At 43.6% G+C, this 23,445-nt stretch overlaps 1 protein-coding gene across 1 annotated transcript in view; it reads right to left on the minus strand.

Annotated features, from left to right (window-relative positions):
* The window catches only part of LOC124776885 (transcription factor collier), a 491,431-nt gene that overhangs the window by 462,064 nt on the left and 5,922 nt on the right, over positions 1–23,445 (minus strand). Inside the window, exon 3 of the mRNA XM_047252075.1 lies at positions 12,725–12,788. Within this exon, the coding sequence (XP_047108031.1) occupies positions 12,725–12,788 (64 nt within the window). The remainder of the gene's footprint in view (positions 1–12,724; positions 12,789–23,445) is intronic.

Genomic DNA, 23,445 nt, shown 5'->3' on the forward strand with positions numbered 1-23,445 from the left:
AAGCCATTCGAAAACTGACGGTAGTTCAACGATAAATGGAGCTATGCTGATCTGTAATGAACAGTAGAGACAGGAGAATAAACAATCGTGGTAGATGTAATTATGACTGAAACGAGAAGGAATGGGGGTGGATTAGACATACAACCAGTCGAATGAATGATATGTGGACAATGAAACTTCCCTGCTAGTTTCAAAAGCATTAGAAAATGTCGCAGTGGAAGGTTAGGAGATGACAATGACATCAGTAAGCTTTCCGGAGCACCATGGATACTTGTTGCTAAAGGGTGCAGTCCCTGTAAAAGTGTAGAGGGTGCAATCAGTACCTAAAGGTCGGTGATGATGTAATGTGTATTGAAGTCTAACAAAATTATGATAATAGCAGGTTGTATTTTAAAATAATTTAAAATCAGTACTGAACCATAAAGGAATCTGTTCCGTTTTCAACATTCAGGAGATGCCACTTTACCACCAGGTTGGAACTACTGTTCCAATTGTCGTGCCTCTGCCTTCCTCAGAACTGAGAGCCAACTCATCCCTCAACCTAGAAGGAGGAGGAGGAGGAGGAGGAGGAGATAAGTGGTTTATGTGCTGTCGACAAAGAGGTCATTAAGACGCAGTATAGGCTCGTATTAGGCACGGGTGGAGAAGGAAAATGGCTGTGCCCTTTCGAAGGAACCACCTCGTCATTTGCCTTAAGCGCGTTAGGGAAATCACGGAAAACCTAAATCAGGATGGCCGGACGCGGTTTTGAACCGTCGCCCTCCCGAAAGAGAGTCCAGTGTGCAAATCACTGTGCTACCCCGCTCACTACCTGCGAGGAGAAACAGAACATCTGCTCACAATGGCATTTTCCTCTGGCACAACGCTTGTCAGAAGTTGCCCCTTAACTCATGGAACTGGCGGACGTTCGAACCATGTGACCTTGAACTCATAGTATGACACCAGTGAGATCATTCATAATTTAAGTGATTTTGGTATTACACAACATTGAGCATGTCAGCTGCGAAAACGAATTAGTTCGCGTAATTAATACGAAACCCAGTATACCTTGAAAAGGACTTGTCCATTGCAGTTAAGTTCAAATGAATTACACTAGTTTGTCTAACAGACCACCTTCCAGCCAATATGACGCAGGGGAATGGCCAGATACAACGAAATTAAAACTTGGCAGTGTCCGCCGAAGCCGGCCTGTAGTGGGCACCACCTGCAAGTTTAATTGGGCATTAAGTGAGATCTATTCGGCGCGCAAATCTGGCGGCGTGAGCAGCAGCAGCAGCAGAGCAAGGAGGCGGCGCTACTTATTCAATAGCGCTAAGGCCGGCCAGTGCTGGCCATCCGGTGGCCGCGCGCCGCTGCTGCCGGAGGGAATGCCCTAAGCCACACCTTGCTAATTAAAGCCCTCGTATTAATCCTGCGCCGGTGCCTGCGCCTGGCCCGGCATTAGGCCGAGGGTTTCACTAAATTCCCAGCACGTTATACCTTATTGGATAACAGCGCGGCGGCACAAAGCAAAGTGGCTTTAGGCGACGTCCTGCGCCTGGCGACCGGCTACCCGCACTACACACCCAGCCGCCGCCTCCACCACCTCGCTGCCACTTAGTCCGGACCCGGCTGCGAGGATTTAGCGCCTCTGCCAATATTACTGGCCACCTAACATATAACTTATCTGCCTCCTCGCTCTTATAGGCTTCGTGGTAAAGCAGCTTCGTTATGAAAAGACGGTGTCCTTTTACGCTTTTGCTGCATTAATTTTATTTGTTCACAGCTAATTTCAACCTTCTAGCCCCTTCTCAACTGACTTTGTGACTGTGCAATGGAAAACTATGCCTTACATACTGAAACGTCAGCTTCTTAAAATTTGTGTTTTCTCTTGGTCAGTTTTCTGTTGCAGAACTAGAAAATCACTTCAGAAAGGCATAGAAGGCTGAAACTAGTTGTGAACAAATAAAACAGGTACAGAAAAAGTGGAAATGACAACGTCTTTTAATAAATTCATTGCTGTGGTACCTGCTAGAGAAAGAGACAGGCAGAGAGAGAGAGAGAGAGAGAGAGAGAGAGAGAGAGAGAGAGAGAGAGAGAGAGGTTCCTTATCGTCTGTATTTCAGGCACGGCGGAAACGTGATGACAACAAATGTACTGCTCGGTCGAGTAATAAAAGTTTCGTTGCAAAATTATTAGGATATGCTAAAATAGTTCCATTTGCAACCCTTTTTTTCGATTTAATTTATCTCAAAACTCCAATTACTCAGTTCAGTTTCCTTCTTTCCAAAGTTACTCAAAACCACATTTTCTAATGAAATTCCAAAAATGTTAATACGATGCAGATAACATACTGCTGAAGTATTGGACTTGTATATAAGCTACTTTCGGAGTCAGTCCAAACGAATTTCAAGGCGATTAGCTTCTGTCTTCAACTATCAATTCCCTTTAAGGACTGCTCTGTCCACATGACTGACAGTAATTACCATTAACAGAAATAAAGCAGCAGCAATATAGGTAGGAAAAGGCACCACAAACAGGTTACTAAAAAGCGCGCTGAACAGTAAGTATAGTATACAGCTTAGTTTTAGACATAAACAATGCCGCGCCGTAGTGATTTAAATTTTTCAATAGTTTCCTAAAACGTGTCAGTAGAATGATAGCAAAGAGCCCTCAAACAGAATGTAGCTGTTTCCTTCTTGCTAGGCTGAGCTAACTGATTGTTTCTGATGATATCACAGAACGACATGGCGAAATTGTTAATACCATGGACACTGTACTCGAATTAGAAGAGAGAAGCATTACCCAGATAGTTTCTTACAGAATTTCTTGCAAAATCTCCCCTGAACTGTGTACTGCTCCAACTCTAATCAAATGGTTCAAATGGCTCTGAGCACTATGCGACTTAACTTCTGAGGTCATCAGTCGCCTAGAACCTAGAACTAATTAAACCTAACTAACCTAAGAACATCACACCCATCCATGCCTGAGGCAGGATTCGAACCTGCGACCGTAGCGGTCGCTCGGTTCCAAACTGTAGCGCCTAGAACCGCACGGCCACTCCGGCCGGCCAACTCTAATCACTTGACATCAACGATGCATTTGATTCTAATCTTCCCTCCTTCCAAAATATCTCCTGTGGTGTAGACCATAGTAGGAAAAAAGTCGCATTAATTATTTCCTTACAACTATTCGCGATGCTCGAAATAGTGCGCAACCCCGAAGCTCAAACTAAGAGCCTTGCTTTCTTAGAGGCCAGTGATCTACCAGTTGTCCCATCTGATCACTCCTCAGGGCTTGAACTTCTCTCTCTTCTTCATGCCTTCCAGGTTCTACAGAGACGCTTCACAGATGCTGACCGTGTAGCGAACATGGGAGAGGAAGGAAGACTATGGTTGAACGTTTTATCAACGTTCCCGTCGTTGGGGATGGAGCCCATCTAGAGTAAAGCTACTGTCGACGATTACCCGAAGCCTCAAACGCAAGTGGACAGGTGTAGAGGGGAACTAATGGCGGGCTGAACTACCGATCTGTGCGGCCGGCAGCGCGAGGCTCTCGGCAGCGGGCGGAGGCAAGCGCCAAACCCGGGTCCGACACTAGGGCGGCAGCCAGTCGTCACAAATGTTGATCGCGGCCTGCACTCCACCTACAAACAAACCTATGACATTTTCTTGAATTCTAATGTCCAGCAGCGCACTTCGACCCAAAAGAAATACAGCTAAGGTAAAAATGTGCTCCAGGTACGGCGTTCCGTGTTTAGAACAAGTTGAGGAATAACGTCTCTTCTTCAAAATGAAATTATATGCATCCTTCACCATCTTGACCAGTATAAGTTTTAACGTAATCGTTGAACAAAACCTTCTAGAAACATCGTGAGTATATAGTTTTTTCTGTGAGAGGTATTTAACATGTCTTTCGCACTATCTGGCGAATTTAGTGATAAAAGCGAAATAATTTTTCCTTTATAGCTAAGCATTTTGTCACTTCGATGTTCATTAACACCTGTTCCTACTTTTTTCGCAGTGAAGGAGAAATCTAGAAGACAATATAATATGTAAACATAACACGGACTTTATGCCGTCTTCTGAAGATAAGCTTTACGCTAAATCAGCTCAGACATACTGTTACAACATAAACATAAGCGTTGCGGAATCTTATGAGAGGATTCCGCTGAAGTCATTTTATCGCTAAATTGGAAGTTTACGCACAATAAATTTGTTTATTACCAGCATTTTTCGCCATTTCTCCATCCACGTGTTTCGCTGGTAGAATAAATATCAAGGTATGTGCAAATCTGAAGGCTATTACAGCAAAGCGAAAAAGAACTTGATTTGACAGTTGCTGGCATTATTCTTTTCATGAATAAAACGAAAGTATCAGCTGAAATGAACCACAAAGGATGTACCAAAAAGTTTGTACGACTAGCCTGAGTATTTGTTGACAGCTGTGTCCAAGACTTCGTATGCATGAAATATGTTTTTGACTCACATGGCTCTTTTGTATACAACATTTGAGGCAGTATGATTGGGGCTGAACGGAGAGCTTGTTTGGTTCAGTAACACGGGAGAGGCCGCGAAGTAGCTGTGCAAACACGCTGAGAAGTTCTGTGGTTTTCACTGTGAGTGAAGGGTTCTGAGGTGCGAGGTAATGCATGACGCCCTCGAGTAGACTTGTCATATCTCGCTTTCAGAATGAGTTTCCAAAGAGTGAGTTAAGGCCTGATGTTCTATAGCTGCAGCAAGTCTCACCTCAGATCTTCATTGGGTTCTTAAGATCGCCATAGTCCTCAGACTTTTAGCCGTTGTGTATGCAGATAGACTCTACTGCTTTCTAGGCATTTTTATTGGTAAACGAAACAACATGAAAATGTAATGAGTAGGCATCAAAATCACAAAGTAAACTTAATAAATTGGTTTTTACTAGCAACGAATAGGCTCTAAATAAAATCTCTCTAAAGAAGCTAAGCAATGTCACTAAATTTTTAAAGTGTAAATCGAAATCTGTAAATCCGTATGTTCTAGCTAAATAAATTCAATGTTAGTTCGTATTCGTAGGGATAAATTTGTAGTGATTAATTATGTCACTTCCGAAAATACATATGTCACCGAGTTAAAATAACAGCGCCATTTATTTGTTCTTTGGTGTGGTGTGCTACGACATGATGATCGCAGCACCGAAGTAAACATTCGAATTACCAAGGTGAGCAGGCAATTTTAGATAAAACCTTAAATTGCTGAATCTATTTTGATAAAATAAAGCCTACATGTGCTCCAAGCTATGGTCAAGTTATCTGTAGAAAACCCCATGAAAATTCGTTTAGCAGTTTTGGAGTTTAGTGCGTTCAAACAGACAAACGGACAGTTACAACAGTTTTACCGTCTTACTATTAGTACAGATGAAATTTGAAGACAGTTTATACACGAAGATGCCATTGAACCTCATTCTGCCCATGAAGCTTTGTAGATCTTCTACAGGCCCTGCTGGTGGTATGGAGACGAATCTATGTACCGGGCGTGATGGAGATCCAGCACGTTTTTGTAACGTTGTCTCACGCAAAAGTCGATATCTACCATGACAGGTGAATAAACAGTTCCTTGGTCTCCACGCACTACTGGCCTTAACAATATGGATTTTTATGTCTGGGAACTCTTAAAAATTTTGTCTCTGCGTCGGACGTCCTTCATACGAAGACTCACTGTCACTCGATGATATGACATTTTGAAGAGCTGGGATGAGTTGATGACAGTGTAAACAATTCGACAGGTGTGAACGGCGGATGACACGTCACGGTACAGTCGCAAATAACTAAATGTAATTCCACATATATGTTTACATAACACTTTTTCCCTTGCATTAGCACGAGGAACCCACCACAAATATTGTGTAAGTGTTTTTATGTAGCTTATTACGCAGATGCAGTGTGCAGGGCCGGCAGGCGGCTGTGGTGGAGCAGGGGAGGGGTATGGCCAGTGGAGAGCACAGCACAGCACAGCAAGAGGCAGCGGAGGGAGCGACCGCAGCGGCCTGCGGCCGTGGAGCGGGTTGCGTGATTATCGCCAGGGGGCGGAGGGGGAGGGGCGGGGGCGACCAAGTTTGGCACCGGCTGAAGACAGTTTGCCTTGGCGGGCAATCTCCGCGGTCTGCGGCACTCCGCTCCTCGCCGTCCGCAGAGACCGCCTCTGGAGTGGCCGCCACTGGGCTGGACGCCACGGGGACCTTCAGTATCGACAATAAACTACAGCTGCGTGTCCGAGTCTGCACTGCCGAGGCGTGGAAGGTAACTAACTACTATTCCATACTTTCCCTAACAACAGGTTACTGCACTACGTATCAGGTATTCACGTATACGTCACGCACAATTTACAACTAAGAGGGTACTAATGATCACATACAAATGTGATAGAAAATATTGTAAACCCTTCGAAAATTACGTAATCATTGAGACTTCCGGTCCACTTAATCATAGTCGCCATGTTGTATTATTTGGCCGATGGCACTTTCATTGATAGTCTGACGTGTCGCTAGCACGAATGGCTGCCACTCTCAAGGAACTATCCTTCATTGCTCGTCAACCGCGAACAACCAAGGACGACTCTCTGACAACGCTAACTCTTTCTGCCGGGAAAGCGAGAATTTATCAGTTATGCAGACACCTTTCGATTCGCGTGATGCCATTGCTAATCTCGCTGTGTTAATCTTCTTTCTGGATCTCTATGGTACCCAATACCCTCGATAATCTGCTCTCCATATTTTCCTAGTACTATAACTATTCAGCTCTACTGTATCTCCCAGTGCCAAGCGAACTATTACCAGAAGAAATGCATGCCCGATGTGTCCGTGCTTTTGCTAAGGTTTCTCCATAGACACCTACTCTTTTAATTCGTTGATTCGTCTTCAGTTCCTAATTAATACGACTATTTCGTTTTTAAATGTACTTCCAAAGCAATCCCTTTGAAATCGTTCTGTTTAATCATCGCTGATTTTAAGAAAGTCCATGTTTCCCTCCCATGCGCTGCATTGCACCATTGGTCCCGTTTGGGAAACATGTTTTTTAGCCACACCCAGTACTGATAATAAGAAAACACTTTTACAGAAGAAGACGTACTTAGCTTAGCCCAGTTTATTTCTGATATCTGCATTGCTTCACTCGTCTTAAGTATGTATTTCCTGGATAGTCGAATTTTTCTGTCTTGACTGCCACAACTTTGCTGATAAGTCACTATCCTCTGCTCGACTACATTCCATTACGTCTTTGTTGAGTAACTTATTGATCCCAACCAACAGCTCTCCTAAGTCATCTTCACCTTTAATCATAAGAGGTGTCTCGTATACAGACCTTTACACTTGAAATGGTGACATCGGCATTTGGATGTAGCGATTCCAATACTATTAGTAATATACATAAAAAATCTGTCTAGAGTGCAAAGTATTTTTATTAAGATATGAAAGGTCTGTAGGCACTACGCGCCGTCGTTAGATATAAAAAGAGTGCTAACCTACTAATAGCCTGTCAATGTGAACTACAGTGTCACGAGCTGGAGACAGTGGAGCACCAATTTTTAATGTTTGATCATCCTGCATAAAGTATCTAAAATAGTAAAATACTTCGCAGTCAAGACAGAAAAAGAACTCTGTATTACCTTGCACTTTTATTCCCGACAAGGAATATCTGCTCACTTCATTGAATGGTTATTCGATTGATTATTACTTGACACTGCTGTACTTGGATTTAAAACTACGCTCTAAGACAAAGAAAAATATTACACCACGAAGGAATTATCAGAATGGGACGGAAATCGGTAGACAAACAAATACTGCAATTTCAGAAAAAAAATGGATAATTTATTCAAGAGAAATATTCACAAACTGAGCAACTGAATAAACTATTGGCTCAACTCTGGCCCTCATGTAAGCAGTTATTCGCCTTAATATTGGCTGACGAAATTGTTGGATATCCTCTTGCGGGATATCGTGCCAAATTTTGTTCAACTGGCGCGTTAGATCGTCAAAATCCGGAGATGATTGGAGGGCCCTGCCAATAATTATCCAAACCTTCTCAACTGGGGAGAGATCCGGCGACCTTGCTGGCTAAGGTAGGGTTTGACTAGTGGGGAGACGAGAAGTAGAAACTCTCGCCATGTGCGGCGGACATTTTATTGCTGAAATGTAAGCCCAGCATAGCTTGCCATGACGCAAGCCACGCCGGGTTTACATTTCAGTGATATAATGCCCTCCCGCAGAAGTTGAAAGTTTCTACTGCTTGTGTCAGTGGTTGCCAAACCCTATCTTGGCCAGCAAGGTCGCCAGACCTCTCCCCATTTCAGATGCGTTTGGAACAATGTGGGTAGGTGACTCCAGCCAGCTCGGGATTCTGACGATCAAATGCGCCAGTTGAACAAAATTTGGCACGATATCGCTGAGGAGGACATCCAACAACTATTTCTCAAAGAAAGCGTTCTTAGCTTCATGCGTTGTTCGTTGGCAAGGTAAGCTGTGATCCTCCTGTTCTCTACGTCAAGAACAACAGGTGAATACACATCGTTTGCATCGACTCACTGGCTTTCTGACAGTTTTTTCTAGACATGATAAAACGGTCTAAACCCTTGGTGTGGGGATAGCTTTTTAGTAATTAAGTCATCTCCCTGTGATCAGTGGACTAATCTTGTTCAGCGTCTAAGATAGTGATCTCGTGCAGAGAGACAATTTCGACGAATCTTTTGCTGACGAGCCAAAGGTTTGAAAGCATTTGCGTGCGATATCAGAAAGCGACCACACAAATGATTAATCTGCGAGAGGCCAAGCGTTTTTAACTTCATATGACCTACCATATCTTTTCAAGTTATTTTAAATTCTTTACACAGTGTTTTAAATATACATAGACATAAACATACCTGCAGAGGTACGTGAAAACCACGGACACTCTGTGTAACCTCTAAGGCCGTCCTTACATGGGACGAGAAAGCGTTCGTGAATGAGGAGTTGGTCGAGTTTTACGGCGTCACAACGTGGAATTTCACGTTCCATAGCAGTGCGTAGCCTGAAAGGGTGAATAAGACAAGTCAGATCTTTGCTTACGTGGCCAATTCGATGAAAAATCGCTTTCTGTGTCAGAAGCAGAACTTGCTAGACACCAGACTAAATATCGATGATTTTAGTTCAAATTCGTATTTGGTTGATTTTATATTAAAATTCACGTGCTATGAATACAGGCTGTTTCAAAGCACCAGCACATGAAGCATCTCTTGAAAACGTGTCGGTCTTGGTGCAATTTGCTGCAATACAATGAAGAAAAACGTCAACTTGGTTTTTAAAGTATTTCCGGATTTGGTTGCCTCTGTATGAAGACTTTTTAAAAACAGCCCACTTTTGGTATGATTTATTAACGCCAATTAAACCGTTGAGGTGATCTTTAGACGTAAGACAGGTCACAAATCAGTTATGTAGACCGTAGTGTAATGGTAAGATACGTAACATTACAATGTCTCAAGGAATTCTGCTATAGTTGAGTACTTTTTGTAATTCACTTTCACACTTCTAAAACATACTATACTTTCTTATCAGTTCAAAACGCGTATGTACCTAGACATTCGACGTTGTCTATACTAATTCATAACCACAAACCATTATTTAAAGTTGCTATCATAACCACAAATAGTTCTTGGCCGGCTTAACGACATTCACATTTTTTGAACGTAAAATTACAGGTATTGTGTTAAACCGAACTGCGAGAAAGAAAATGCTGTACTATACTGTGCTGTGAAATGTCCAGTATCGTTTTCTTTCTCCAGTCAGTATTAATTACGATAGCAAGGTATTACGCCATTAGGCGAATTGTTTGTACCGCAGTTCACAATCTTCTCCTTATTGTTATCTTCCTCGCACTCGGTGTCAACCGTAAATGGGAAGGTGATATTTATGGCTTATCGGCTTATGATTGCAATACTACTATGGAACTTGAATCGTGCGCAAGTTTGTAATCCTGCCCGTTAGCAGATGAAAACTATGCGAAATACTGTCATTGCAGCTATTTTTCTCATACATCCAGCAGCAGGAGACGCCTCTCGTTCCCCGTATACCAATGACCCCGAATTGCACGTTCATTTTAAGCGACTTCACTTCTCAATCTGTAACAATAAAGAAGTCTCGAGGTCAGAGAGAGCGATAAAGAGGAGATGGAAAGAAGGTGGGGGGGGGTGGGGAGGATATGGTCGTAGGGAAGGGGAAGGAGACAGAAAGACCGAGAGGTGAGTAAGAGATAGAGAGAGGGGGAAGAGGAAATTTACAGAGAGAGAGAGGGGAGGAGATGGTAGAGCGAGCGAGAAGAGGAGGAGATGGATAAAGAGAGGGAGGAGAAGAAGAGTGGGGTGGGGTGGGGTGGGGTGGGGGAATAGGCAGAGAGAGGAAGAGCAGGAGATTAGGGTGTATACCCAATACCATTACATCCTTAGCATTTGCGAAGCACTGCCGGGTTAACAAGTGTAGGTATAAAAGCAGTCTCTCTCTCAGGAATAACTGAGTGAGTTTTGATTTTGTAAAAACACACACACGCATAAAGTATAGAAAATGTCCCAGTAGAACGAGTAAGCAAATATTTTCTTTAGCGTTATCTACAAGAGAGGCTGCAACCCTTGCAGCGGGATGTTTTGCACCTCCTTGTTTAAACGTTTGTATGTCAAATGTTTTAAAAATTTTACTGCTGAACAGAAGCAGTGATCCAGTGAGAATGACATTACAGTTTTACCGAAAAGTGAGAAGGATGAAATAATTTTCATGTTATGCTGAGGATTATTCTAAGGGAAGTTTCAAAAGCTTTCCTTTCGTTTCAGGATATTGAATTTTTTATCTGTGCACATCACAAAGACACCAATATCTCTAGGAAACGAACAAAGGAAAAAATGTGTGGTTTAATAGAGCTATCGTAAACAGACTGTGTGGTTTGTGAGCCAGGTAGACACGATAACTGCCGCTGGAGAGTGCTGCGATCGCGAATTACGACGAGTAGCATGCTCCCTGAGATGCACCAGCTTGTTTCTAAGCGTGCACCAAGTACGATGCAAACCACGTCTGGCGTGCGTCAAGGCGAGAAAATCGTCCCGTTTGAGGACGGCTTAAGCTGTACAATGCTAATCCTTTGGTCACAATGTCCTTGCTGTTCACTACAGAATTGTCAAGACTTCAAATTCTAAGAACTTTTACGTTATGAGCGTTGCCAAAACATTAGGTTTTTTTTCCACTGTAAACGAAGAATTCTGGTGGTAGGAGAAAGATTCGTCACTGGTATAGTGTTTCCCCTGCAAGGGAACTAGACGTGATGAGGAGCAATTTATGATCTGCCTTTGATTACTTTCTGGGTTAAATTTTACTTCATCTTACAGATATTAGGCTACTTTGCGTTTAATTAGCCTCAAAGACAGCAAAACGTGAAATAAATGAAAGTCATTTGACTACCAACTACCGCAAGCTGCTCTATTTTAGGCCCTTTAGGTAGACAGCATGTCAGCGTCGTTATTATTACGTAACTTCTTATTTGGTGTAGTGAATTCTAATTTCAGAATCTCCCACAGCGATGAACTTCGTTGCCAGAAATCGTATCTAGTACCCCTGCGTCAAGGGCTAGCAGTACCAACCATCGGAGCAGTTATTCGGTGATGCAAAAATAAAAATAAAAGATACGCAATATGTAACGGAAAAACTGCCAACAACTGAGATACGACTCGATAAACGATCCTAAAAGGCAGTTTCGATGATGCTTGAAAATGTCTTTTCATATAGTAAACAACAAACACTGACCGAGAAAAGTAACGGTAAGAAAAATAATATGACAGATAAAACAATAAATTAAATAGCCTTCGGCTGCAGCTAAGGTGTTACAAATTACATTGCATGATCGATTTCGTGACTTCATGCCTCATCCTCGGGTGCAGCTTTGTAAACATCTAATAGACGGTTATGTGTTAATTTCCCAGGCCGCACTGGCTGTCAAACGGAATACCGGTAACTCACATCCTACGTCCAACGCCATGGAAGCGATACTACAGTGGTCGATCATGCAATAAAATTTGATGCACCATAATTGCAGTCTGAGGCTATTTTATTTATCGTTATTACTACATGCAGCAGCGTTTCCACCATCCATTATGAAAATGTGACAAATATTTTGTACTGAAAGAAATTATCTCGAAGTGTGCTACATTTTGCCCCGAATCCTTTACTTTTCGTTCAAGTTCAGCTGCAACATTAAAAGGTCTAAAAGGCTAGTGACAAAGCATAACACATTTCTTTCCATTGTATAATTCCTTTCACGTCGCCTTTTCCAAATCTGTGAATAGCTTCTATTCAAATTTCTTAAATAGCTTCTTGGTAGCGTGGCTTCATAAGTAATTATATTTCTGAAATTCCAGAACAGTCTGATAACTTCACTGAAGTAATTATGATTTAATATCCATTTTATACCTAACCATGCACGTATGGCTCCTCTGTAGTTCATTAAAGGTTTATTTCGCTTTGTAAATTACAGCAGAAGTAGCGTTAGATCATAAGTGGAAGACGCATGAATGTAGATCGACTATCCCGTTATATCTAACCTAAATCAGCAGAATAAAATAATTTTTTCTACAAAGTGGCCACTCATTATCCTACACATTGTGAAAACGATGTTGTGTGTTAACCCTGTTATCAGCTTGTTAGTGTATGCGGTAGCAGATCTGATGCCAGGAGTTTTATGCAGGCAGTAGCGCTAACTTACCATTGGCGTAGAGCAGCTGCAGCCTGTACTGGATACCGTTGTTTGTCTTCTGGCCTTCCGTCTCCTGAAACAATGCCACAATGAGAATGTTAGTGTCGACAAATTGGGAAATCAAAATACGATTTCAGTAAAAGAAAAGAGTCGTTTCACGTATGAATTGAGAACGAGAATTTGAACAATCAAGTGTAAGTGAGAGATCGATTAAATGTACATATCTTTCCGTTCGGTGCGTCAACCAGGAAACAGATTTGATGGTTGTGAAGCAAACTACAACTCTGATCTCATTCTAAGCCTCTCACTACGTTCCCAGCCAAATCCAAGATTCCCATTCTGCGGAATCAGGCTAGAACATGGCAACCGTACATAGCTCACGTACATAACCCTCTTTCAGTCAGTTAGCCTATCACTCTTAGGCTTTTGAGCAATCGGAACAGATAAAGAAGATTCAAAACAGAACCATGCAAATCATCAAAATTTAGTTTAGTCAGTGTGAGAGTTCCACACAAAGGCTGAACCAACTCCAGTGCGGAGCCCTGCACAAGATTGATTTCAATGTTTCTCAAGAATAAGAGCCTATGTTCCATTCTGAGTTGAGAAGCGGGTTACGTTCCCCAATCTGCATTTCGAATAGTAACCACGAGAGTAAAACAGAATTTCGGCCGTACACAGAAGATGGTTGAAAATCAGTTTCTCTGCGCGTCATCCGCGAATGGAACACGAAGAGAGGAAATTGTTCTGGTACACCAAGCATCTTCTGCCGCACACAATATGATGTCTTTCAAAACTTTTATGTGAACGTTTCGACTTTAATTCCCATCAGTGCTCCAAACAGGACTCACCTGCATCACTATGTGCGCAAATGGGAGCTGCGAATCTCGGGGAATGTAGTTTAACAGTCGGTTATTGCGTGACACAATTATTAGCACAAGTGTGAAATATTTATTGCATGATGTACGAAACTGAACCTTTTCATCTTCAATCAAAAACAGACAAGTAGTAGGACAGTAACCCGAAAGCTCTTCTCTTCTTGTAGTGGTGGAGACTATTGTACCTAGAGCATAGCGTGACTAGGAACACGTGAGGTTTTTTTCATCGATACTTCTGTCTAGTATTTGAATTTAGAGTCACATGAAAGAATGCTCACTAAGTAGTTGCCACAATTTTCCACAGTTTTCGTTGTTGCTATGACATGGGGTAATGTTTTGCGCATATTTTGTAAATATTTCGAGTTCTGAACATGAAAGTGTCGAATAATATAGAGTATTAAAGCTGTTTTGAATGTATTGTTAACTAACTGCACCATACGGTGTTACCTGCGATTAAACAGTTTTTTGTTTTTTAAGTGCTTCGGTATGTATTTATTTCAATCTTCTATTAGTCCATCTCCTCCTTAGCCCTCTTCCTGTCCATTTCCCCCTTCCCCCTCTCTCTGTCCCTTCCCTCATTCCCCCTCTCCCTGTCTAACTCCTCCTTTGCCCCCCCTCTCTTCCTAACTCTGCCCTGTCCCGTCCATACCCCTCTCCTTCTCTCGCGGTTCACCTCCTCCTCCCTCGTCTCTCTGCTCATCTCTTCCTCTTCCTTTTTTTTTGACCATTTCGTCCTCTCACCCTCTCTCTATCCGACTCTTCCTCCCCCCTCTCTTGTTTATCTCCTCCTACCCCTCTAACTGTGTCCATCTCCTCCTGCTCTTTCACTGTCTGTCCATCTCCTCGTCTCCCCTTCTCTCTCTTTCCACGTTATTACCCCAGTGCAAGGCTGGCGGTTCTTAACCCATGGTAATGTACATACATCAAAAAAAGTTTTGCATCACCCCGATTCCCAGAAATCCTGAAGATAGATGTTGACTGCGCTTATTGTATCACAGGCACAGTCCCTATGACTTTTCAAAGATGCCACAAAACCCGCCAAAACATGTAAACAACCATGCATGAGCAGCACCTATTAGACAGAGGGGGTCCTACAGCCGATCAGTTACAGTCATTCCACCACGAAGGAGGTACACGGCTCGTGTTGTCTGTAGTTCAACCATGCCTAGACGGTCAATACCGCGGTTCGATCGCGTCCGCATTGTTACTTTGTGCCAGGTAAGACTGTCAACAAGGGAAGTGTCCGGGCCTCTCAGAGGGAACTAAAGCGATGTTGTCCGGACATGGAACAGATACAGAGAGACAGGAACTGTTGATGACATACCTCGTTCAGGCCATTCAAGGGCTACTACTGCAGTGGATGACCGCTGCCTACCGATTATGGCTCGGAGGAACCCTGACAGCAACGCCATCATGTTGAATAATGCTTTTCGTGCAGCCACAAGACTTTGTGTTACGACTCAAATTGTGCGCAGAAGGCTGCATGACGCAAAACTACACGCCCGACGTCGATGGCGAGGTCCATCTTTGCAACCACGACATCTTGCAGCGCGATACAGATACGCCCAACAACATGCCGAATGAACCGTTCGGGATTGGCATCACGTTCGCTTCACCGTTGAGCATCTCACATGCCTTCAACCAGACAATTGTTGGAGACGGGTTTTGAGGCAACCCAGTCAGGCTGGACGCCTTAGACACACTGTCCAGTGAGTGCAGCAAGTTGGAGATTCCCTGCTGTTTTGGGGGTGGCATTATGTGGGGCCGAAGTACGCCGCTGGTGGTCATGAAAGGCGCCGTAACGGCTGTACAATACGTGAATCCATCCTTCGACCGATAGTGCAACCATTTGGTGAGCATATTGGCGAGGCATTCGTCTTCATGGACGACAATTCGCGCCCCCATCGTGCACATCTTATGAATGACTTCATCTACATCTACATCTACATTGATACTCCGCAAGCCACCCAACGGAGTGTGGCGGAGGGCACTTTACGTGCCACTGTCATTACCTCCCTTTCCTGTTCCAGTCGCGTATGGTTCGCGGGAAGAACGACTGTCTGAAAGCCTCCGTGCGCGCTCTAATCTCTCTAATTTTACATTCGTGATCTCCTCGGGAGGTATAAGTAGGGGGAAGCAATATATTCGATACCTCATCCAGAAACGCACCCTCTCGAAACCTGGCGAGCAAGCTACACCGCGATGCAGAGCGCCTCTCTTGCAGAGTCTGCCACTTGAGTTTATTAAACATCTCCGTAACGCTATCACGGTTACCAAATAACCCTGTGACGAAACGCGCCGCTCTTCTTTGGATCTTCTCTATCTCCTCCGTCAGACCGATCTGGTACGGATCCCACACTGATGAGCAATACTCAAGTATAGGTCGAACGAGTGTTTTGTAAGCCACCTCCTTTGTTGATGGACTACATTTTCTAAGCACTCTCCCAATGAATCTCAACCTGGTACCCGCCTTACCAACAATTAATTTTATATGCATTCCACTTCAAATCGTTCCGCACGCATACTCCCAGATATTTTACAGAAGTAACTGCTACCAGTGTTTGTTCCGCTATCATATAATCATACAATAAAGGATCCTTCTTTCTATGTATTCGCAATACATTACATTTGTCTATGTTAAGGGTCAGTTGCCACTCCCTGCACCAAGTGCCTATCCGCTGCAGATCTTCCTGCATTTCGCTACAATTTTCTAATGCTGCAACTTCTCTGTATACTACAGCATCATCCGCGAAAAGCCGCATGGAACTTCCGACACTATCTACTAAGTCATTTATATATATTGTGAAAAGCAATGGTCCCATAACACTCCCCTGTGGCACGCCATAGGTTACTTTAACGTCTGTAGACGTCTCTCCATTGATAACAACATGCTGTGTTCTGTTTGCTAAAAACTCTTCAATCCAGCCACACAGCTGGTCTGATATTCCGTAGGCTCTTACTTTGTTTATCAGGCGACAGTGCGGAACTGTATCGAACGCCTTCCGGAAGTCAAGAAAAATAGCATCTACCTGGGAGCCTGTATCTAATATTTTCTGGGTCTCATGAACAAATAAGGCGAGTTGGCTCTCACACGATCGCTGTTTCCGGAATCCATGTTGATTCCTACATGGTAGATTCTGGGTTTCCAGAAATGACATGATACGCGAGCAAAAAACATGTTCTAAAATTCTACAAGAGATCGACGTAAGAGATATAGGTCTATAGTTTTGCGCATCTGCTCGACGACCCTTCTTGAAGACTGGGACTATCTGTGCTCTTTTCCAATCATTTGGAACCCTCCGTTCCTCTAGAGACTTGCGGTACACGGCTGTTAAAAGGGGGGGCAAGTTCTTTCGCGTACTCTGTGTAGAATCGAATTGGTATCCCGTCAGGTCCAGTGGACTTTCCTCTATTGAGTGATTCCAGTTGCTTTTCTATTCCTTGGACACTTATTTCGATGTCAGCCATTTTTTCGTTTGTGCGAGGATTTAGAGAAGGAACTGCAGTGCGGTCTTCCTCTGTGAAACAGCTTTGGAAAAAGGTGTTTAGTATTTCAGCTTTACGCGTGTCATCCTCTGTTTCAATGCCATCATCATCCCGTAGTGTCTGGATATGCTGTTTCGAGCCACTTACTGATTTAACGTAAGACCAGAACTTCCTAGGATTTTCTGTCAAGTCGGTACATAGAATTTTACTTTCGAATTCAATGAACGCTTCACGCATAGCCCTCCTTACGCTAACTTTGACATCGTTTAGCTTCTGTATGTCTGAGAGGTTTTGGCTGCGTTTAAACTTGGAGTGGAGCTCTCTTTGCTTTCGCAGTAGTTTCCTAACTTTGTTGTTGTACCACGGTGGGTTTTTCCCGTCCCTCACAGTTTTACTCGGCACGTACCTGTCTAAAACGCATTTTACGATTGCCTTGAACTTTTTCCATAAACACTCAACATTGTCAGTGTCGGAACAGAAATTTTCGTTTTGATCTGTTAGGTAGTCTGAAATCTGCCTTCTATTACTCTTGCTAAACAGATAAACCTTCCTCACTTTTTTTATATTCCTATTAACTTCCATATTTAGGGATGCTGCAACGGCCTTATGATCACTGATTCCCTGTTCTGTACATACAGAGACGAAAAGTTCGGGTCTGTTTGTTATCAGTAGGTCCAAGATGTTATCTCCACGAGTCTGTTCTCTGTTTAATTGCTCGAGGTAATTTTCGGATAGTGCACTCAGTATAATGTCACTCGATGCTCTGTCCCTACCACCCGTCCTAAACATCTGAGTGTCCCAGTCTATATCTGGTAAATTGAAATCTCCACCTAAGACTATAACATGCTGAGAAAATTAATTGAAATGTATCCTTCAGGATAACGACATCACTCGACTAGAGTGGCCAGCATGTTCTCCAGACATGAACCCTATCGAACATGCCTCAGATAGATTGAAAAGGGCTGTTTATGGACGTGACCCACCAACCACTCTAAGGGTTCTACGCCGAATCGCAGTTGAGGAGTGGGGCAATCTGGACCAACAGTGTCTTGATGAACTTGTGTATAGTATGCCATGACGAATACAGGCATGCATCAATGCAAGAGGACGTGCTACCGCGTATTAGAGGTACCGGTGTGTACATCAATTTGGACCACCACCTCTGAAGGTCTCGCTGTATGGTAGTACAACAAGCAATATGTGGTTTTCATGAGCAATAAAAAGGGTGGAAATGATGTTTATGTTGATCTCTATTCTAGCTTTCTGTACAGGTTCCGGAACTCTCGGGTCCGAGGTGATGCAAAACCTTTTTTGATACGTGCATTTATGTACCAAATTAGCTTGAAATCGTTCCAGAGGTTTAGTGTAATCGTTTTTATCCGTGGCTTCGCCCGTGCACGGACATGTCAAATATATTTCACATGTATTTGTTCACATATTTTACCTGTGTCTCTGGCGAATTTCGCCATGCTATTCCGTTTTCTCGCAGCTCAATATTTATGACGGCGTATCTCCTGAACTCTGCGTCGTACAACGATACCTTTTTGTGGATATAATCAGCAGCATATGTGGATCCTGTATGCGAAATTTTATACTAATATTCTTAATAGCAAAGAAGTAATGAATTTAAACATCATACCTGATGCAGTAGTTTTTCACACAACTCAGTGTTTATGACGTCATGTCTCCTGGGCTATGTCTCGTACAATGACATAATTTTGTTGCTAATTTAACGATACATCTAAATACTATCTGCAATATGTGTCTCGTGATACAATTATTAGGAAAGAAGTAATAAATTAAAACGTCATTCTTCGTGTAACACGCGCGACCGATACGGTCGCAGGTTCGAATCCTGCCTCGGGCATGGATGTGTGTAATGTCCTTAGGTTAGTTAGGTTTAAGTAGTTCTAAGTTCTAGGGGACTGATGACCTCAGAAGTTAAGTCCCATAGTGCTCAGAGCCATTTGAACCATTTCATGTAACAGTTTTACTGCATGAACAGCGAAAATGTAGCAACTGTTAAATTTCTTTCCTTCCTTCATTTGTGGAGGCTCTCGGCGAGAATCCTCAAATACTGGATGATTATCGGTATTCAAGAGTCGTACACACAATCTTTCGCTTTTATAATACACCTGTATATGAGATTCTTCAGTTATAGTATTTTATAGCAAGAAAAGTGCTGCCGTCCGAAGTGGGCGTGCGGTTAAAGGCGCTGCAGTCTGGAACCGCAAGACCGCTACGGTCGCAGGTTCGAATCCTGCCTCGGGCATGGATGTTTGTGATGTCCTTAGGTTAGTTAGGTTTAACTAGTTCTAAGTTCTAGGGGACTAATGACCTCAGCAGTTGAGTCCCATAGTGCTCAGAGCCATTTTTTTTTTTAAGAAAAGTGCTGTTGTCGTCGTAGTCTTCAGTCCTGAGACTGGTTTGATGCAGCTCTCCATGCTACTCTATCCCGTGCAAGTTTCTTCATCTCCCAGTACCTACGGCAACCTGCATCCTTCTGAATCTGCTTAGTGTATTCAGCTCTTGGTCTCCCTCTACGATTTTTACTCTCCACGCTGCCCTCCAATACTAAATTGGTGATCCCTTGATACCTCAGAACATGTACTACCAACCGATCCCTTCTTATAGTCAAGTTGTGCCACAAACTTCTCTTCTCCCCTATTCTATTCAATACCTCCTCATTAGTTATGTGATCTACCCATCTAATCTTCAGAATTCTTCTGTAGCACCACATTTCAAAAGCTCCTATTCTCTTCTTGTCCAAACTATTTATCGTCCATGTTTCAATTCCATATGAGATTCTTCAGTTATAGTATTTTATAGCAAGAAAAGTGCTATATATTTTTAAAACTAGTTATGAAACGTGTGGATGATAAAACCACAGTTCATCGGTCGTGCACCATCCTGTACCTAGAACCAGAAGAAAGCTTTTTACAACGCAACATGGAATATTTGCAAATTAACTGAGTTTCCTTAATGTCTTCACAGTTTCACGTTTCCTGAAAATGGGAATTTGTGTTAGTTTCCTGTAACCTCAATTTCAAAACGTATTTAACTTATAAACAGCTTTTGATAATGCATACATCGTCGAAAGTTTTTATCACCCCGGTACATCGTACAGGTGTGTTGCCATTGTGACTGTTCCTTTATTCATAGGAAGATCATCCCTGACGTCACACACAGGTAGTATGAGCGCTAGAACACCTCTCTCGAATGGGCTGCAGCGTTACAGTTGAAACTAAAGCACCAGTAGGGACGCTTGAGAGACGTCTGTTCAACAACAGAGTGAACATCCATCATGCCACGGAGGAAAATCGCAAGAGGTGATGTGGTTCGCATAGTCACATTACTCTCGGAAGGTATGTCAATCGCGCAAGTTGCTTGACGTGTGCGCCGGAGTCAAAGTCAAGCGGTGTGGACGCGGGATCGGTTCCAGTTTGACTTGTAGTGTAAAGGACTTACACTGCTCGGGCCGCCCACATTCAACAGGTCTATAGGGTAATCCATATCTTAGACTCTGAGTCAAACAAACTGCTCGAGAACTGAGTACGGCATCCAAAGAGGCTAAGCACGACACGTATCGCCTCAAACCGCTAGGAGGCGACTTCACGATGCGAATCTCCGCCCCCAATGACCACGGCGAGCACCATGTACACCATAACATCTGTTACAGATGGGAAAGAAGTCATGCAGAAAGAACGTCCCTGGACTGGTGTCGGGTGTTGCTTATGGACGATATCCGCATAAGGTCACTGATACGGATTCCTGGGACGGCGTTATATGGGGTGACCGTACACCTGTCGTGGTTGTTGAGGATAATCGCACTGCTCTACGGTAGAGGAACGAGACTCTGCAACGAACAGTGGGACCGTAACACCAAAATTTTTCGGACGTCAAAAACGACCACGTACTCTGCGCGCCTTACACAGAATCGCCATTGAAGTGTGGAACAATTTGGACCATTGCTGGCTTCATGATCTCACCGATGATATGCCACGATGGATTCAGGCCTGTATCAGAGCAAAAGGACATTGCACCGCGTATTAACGTTGCTAAGTACTGTTGAGGGAAAAGTAAGGACTAAGGCAAACAGACGATTTTGTTACTATAGAATTCTTTTTGTCTGGACACTTTGCAAGTGAATATACACTCTAGGAAGAGAAAAAAAAAGCGACGCAACACGAAGGAATTATCCGCATGGGACGATAATCTGTAGATGTGATGTATATGCAGGGAAAAACAAATTATTATTGTTTCTGAAAAATTTGATAATTGATTCAAGAGAAGGAGCTTTACAAATTGAGCAACACAATGACGGTTTGGTTCCCTCTGGACCTTATGTAAGCAATTATTCGGCTTGTCATTGACTGACAAGAGTTGCTGGATGTCCTCCTAAGGGGTGTCGTGCCAAATTCTGTCCACTTGAAGCGATTATATCGTCACTATCCCGAACTGATTGGACGGCCCTGCCAATAACGCTCCGAACATTCTCATTTCGGGAGAGATCCGGCGACGTTGCTAACCAACGTTTCGCAAGCACGAACACAAGCAGTAGGAACTGCCGCCCTGTGTGGGCGGACATTATCTTGCTGAAAGGTGAGCCCAGGATGGCTAACCACGAAAGGCAACCAACCGTTGTGTAGAACGTTGTCGATGTACAGCTGTGCTGTAAAACTGCCACTGGGACAACCACAGGGGCACTGCTACGAGAAGAAATGGTCTTCCAGATCTTATTCCTAGTTGTCGGGCTGTATGGCGAACGACAGTCAGGTTAATATCCTACCGCTGTCCGGGACGTCTCCACATACGTCTGCTGCCTGGAATCTCATTGACTGGAGTAGAATTGCCTTCAGTGATGAGCCCCGCTTCGAACTGAGCCTCCGTGACCAGCGAAGACATGCCTAGAGATCACCCAGAAATTTGGAAATCTGCGATGGGATCAAACTGCTGAGGTCATCGGTCTCTAAGCTTACACACTGCTTAATTGAACTGCGTACCTGTCTATCGCAGTTCCAGGGCCAGTGATATTGACTTGGCTGGACAGTTCAATAAACAGCAATTGATTGGAGGTCCAAATGTTTTTCGTGGACTCCATCTGAACTTCACTTGTGATGTTCTGGCTGTGATTGGAGGTAGCACGTGGCTGACACTTGCTGTTGTATGGGGCAATCAAGCAGATTATGGTGGCCTTGAAGCCTTCCCTGACGCAAATATCTTGGCTTGGAAGACATGGAATACAGCAGAGACTACAGGTCTCTTGGCTAAACAACCATATGGAACACTGGTTCCAAGTATGCCATTTGTTTTAACAACGAGAAGGAAGAAAAAATTGAATGCAGATGAGTACCTGTTTATATGAGCCAAAGTAGGCAATGGCAATTGTAAAATAAAGATCAATGGACAACACACACCCATGCGCCAGCCCGAGGGAGGACTTGAACCTCTGACGGGGGGCGGGGGGGGGGGGGGGCGTGGTAGCCATGCGAACCGTGACAAGACGCCTCAGACCGCACGGCTACAATGCGGAGCGAGATTGGGATACCAACCTGAAGATCGTCCGCCATATGGTCCGACATCCAGGGCTGATGGTTTGGGAGCCATTTCTTTTCGTAGCAGAACCCTCTTGGTTGTCATTCGTGGCACCCTTACAGCAGAGCTTTACGTCGACGATATTCAACGCTCCGTTTTGTCGCCCTTCACAGCAGGTCATCCGGGACTTACATTTCAGCAAAATAATGTCCGCATGGACACAGCGATAGTTTCTACTGCTTGTCTTCTGGCTTGTCAAACCCTATCTTGGTCAGCAAGGTCTCTGGACCTCTCTCGATTTCAGATGGATTGGATCATTATGAGCAAGGCCCTCCGATCAGCTGGTGACTTTGACTATCTATTGCCCCAACTGGACATAATTTGGCACCATATCCCTCAGGAGGTCATCCAACAACTCTGTCAGTGCGAATCCGAATAACTGCCTGCAGAAGTGCCAGAGGTGGACCAACGCGTTGTCGGCTTCCTCAACTTGTGAAGCCTTCTCTCTTGAATAAATCATCCAATTTTTCTGAAATTGTAGTCATTTGTTTGTCTGTACATGTACGTAGCATCTATCGATTTTCGGCCCATTCCGATAATTTCTTAGTGGTATTTCGTTTTTTCTTTCGGTCTGCATACGCATGCCCCAGAGGTATTTTTTCTGTACCACTAATTTAAAAGTACAGGGATGATGCTAAAAGTATGCTGATGTGTGTACTGCTGCTTAATGTGATTTAACTTACTGATTATTGATGAATAGAGGAGCAGTAATGTGACACACAGACGACCAAACACAGTACTGTACTGTAGTGATACTTGAAGCTTTCTTCGGTT

The sequence above is a fragment of the Schistocerca piceifrons genome, chromosome 1, assembly GCF_021461385.2.
Source record: "Schistocerca piceifrons isolate TAMUIC-IGC-003096 chromosome 1, iqSchPice1.1, whole genome shotgun sequence".
NCBI lineage: Eukaryota > Metazoa > Arthropoda > Insecta > Orthoptera > Acrididae > Schistocerca > Schistocerca piceifrons.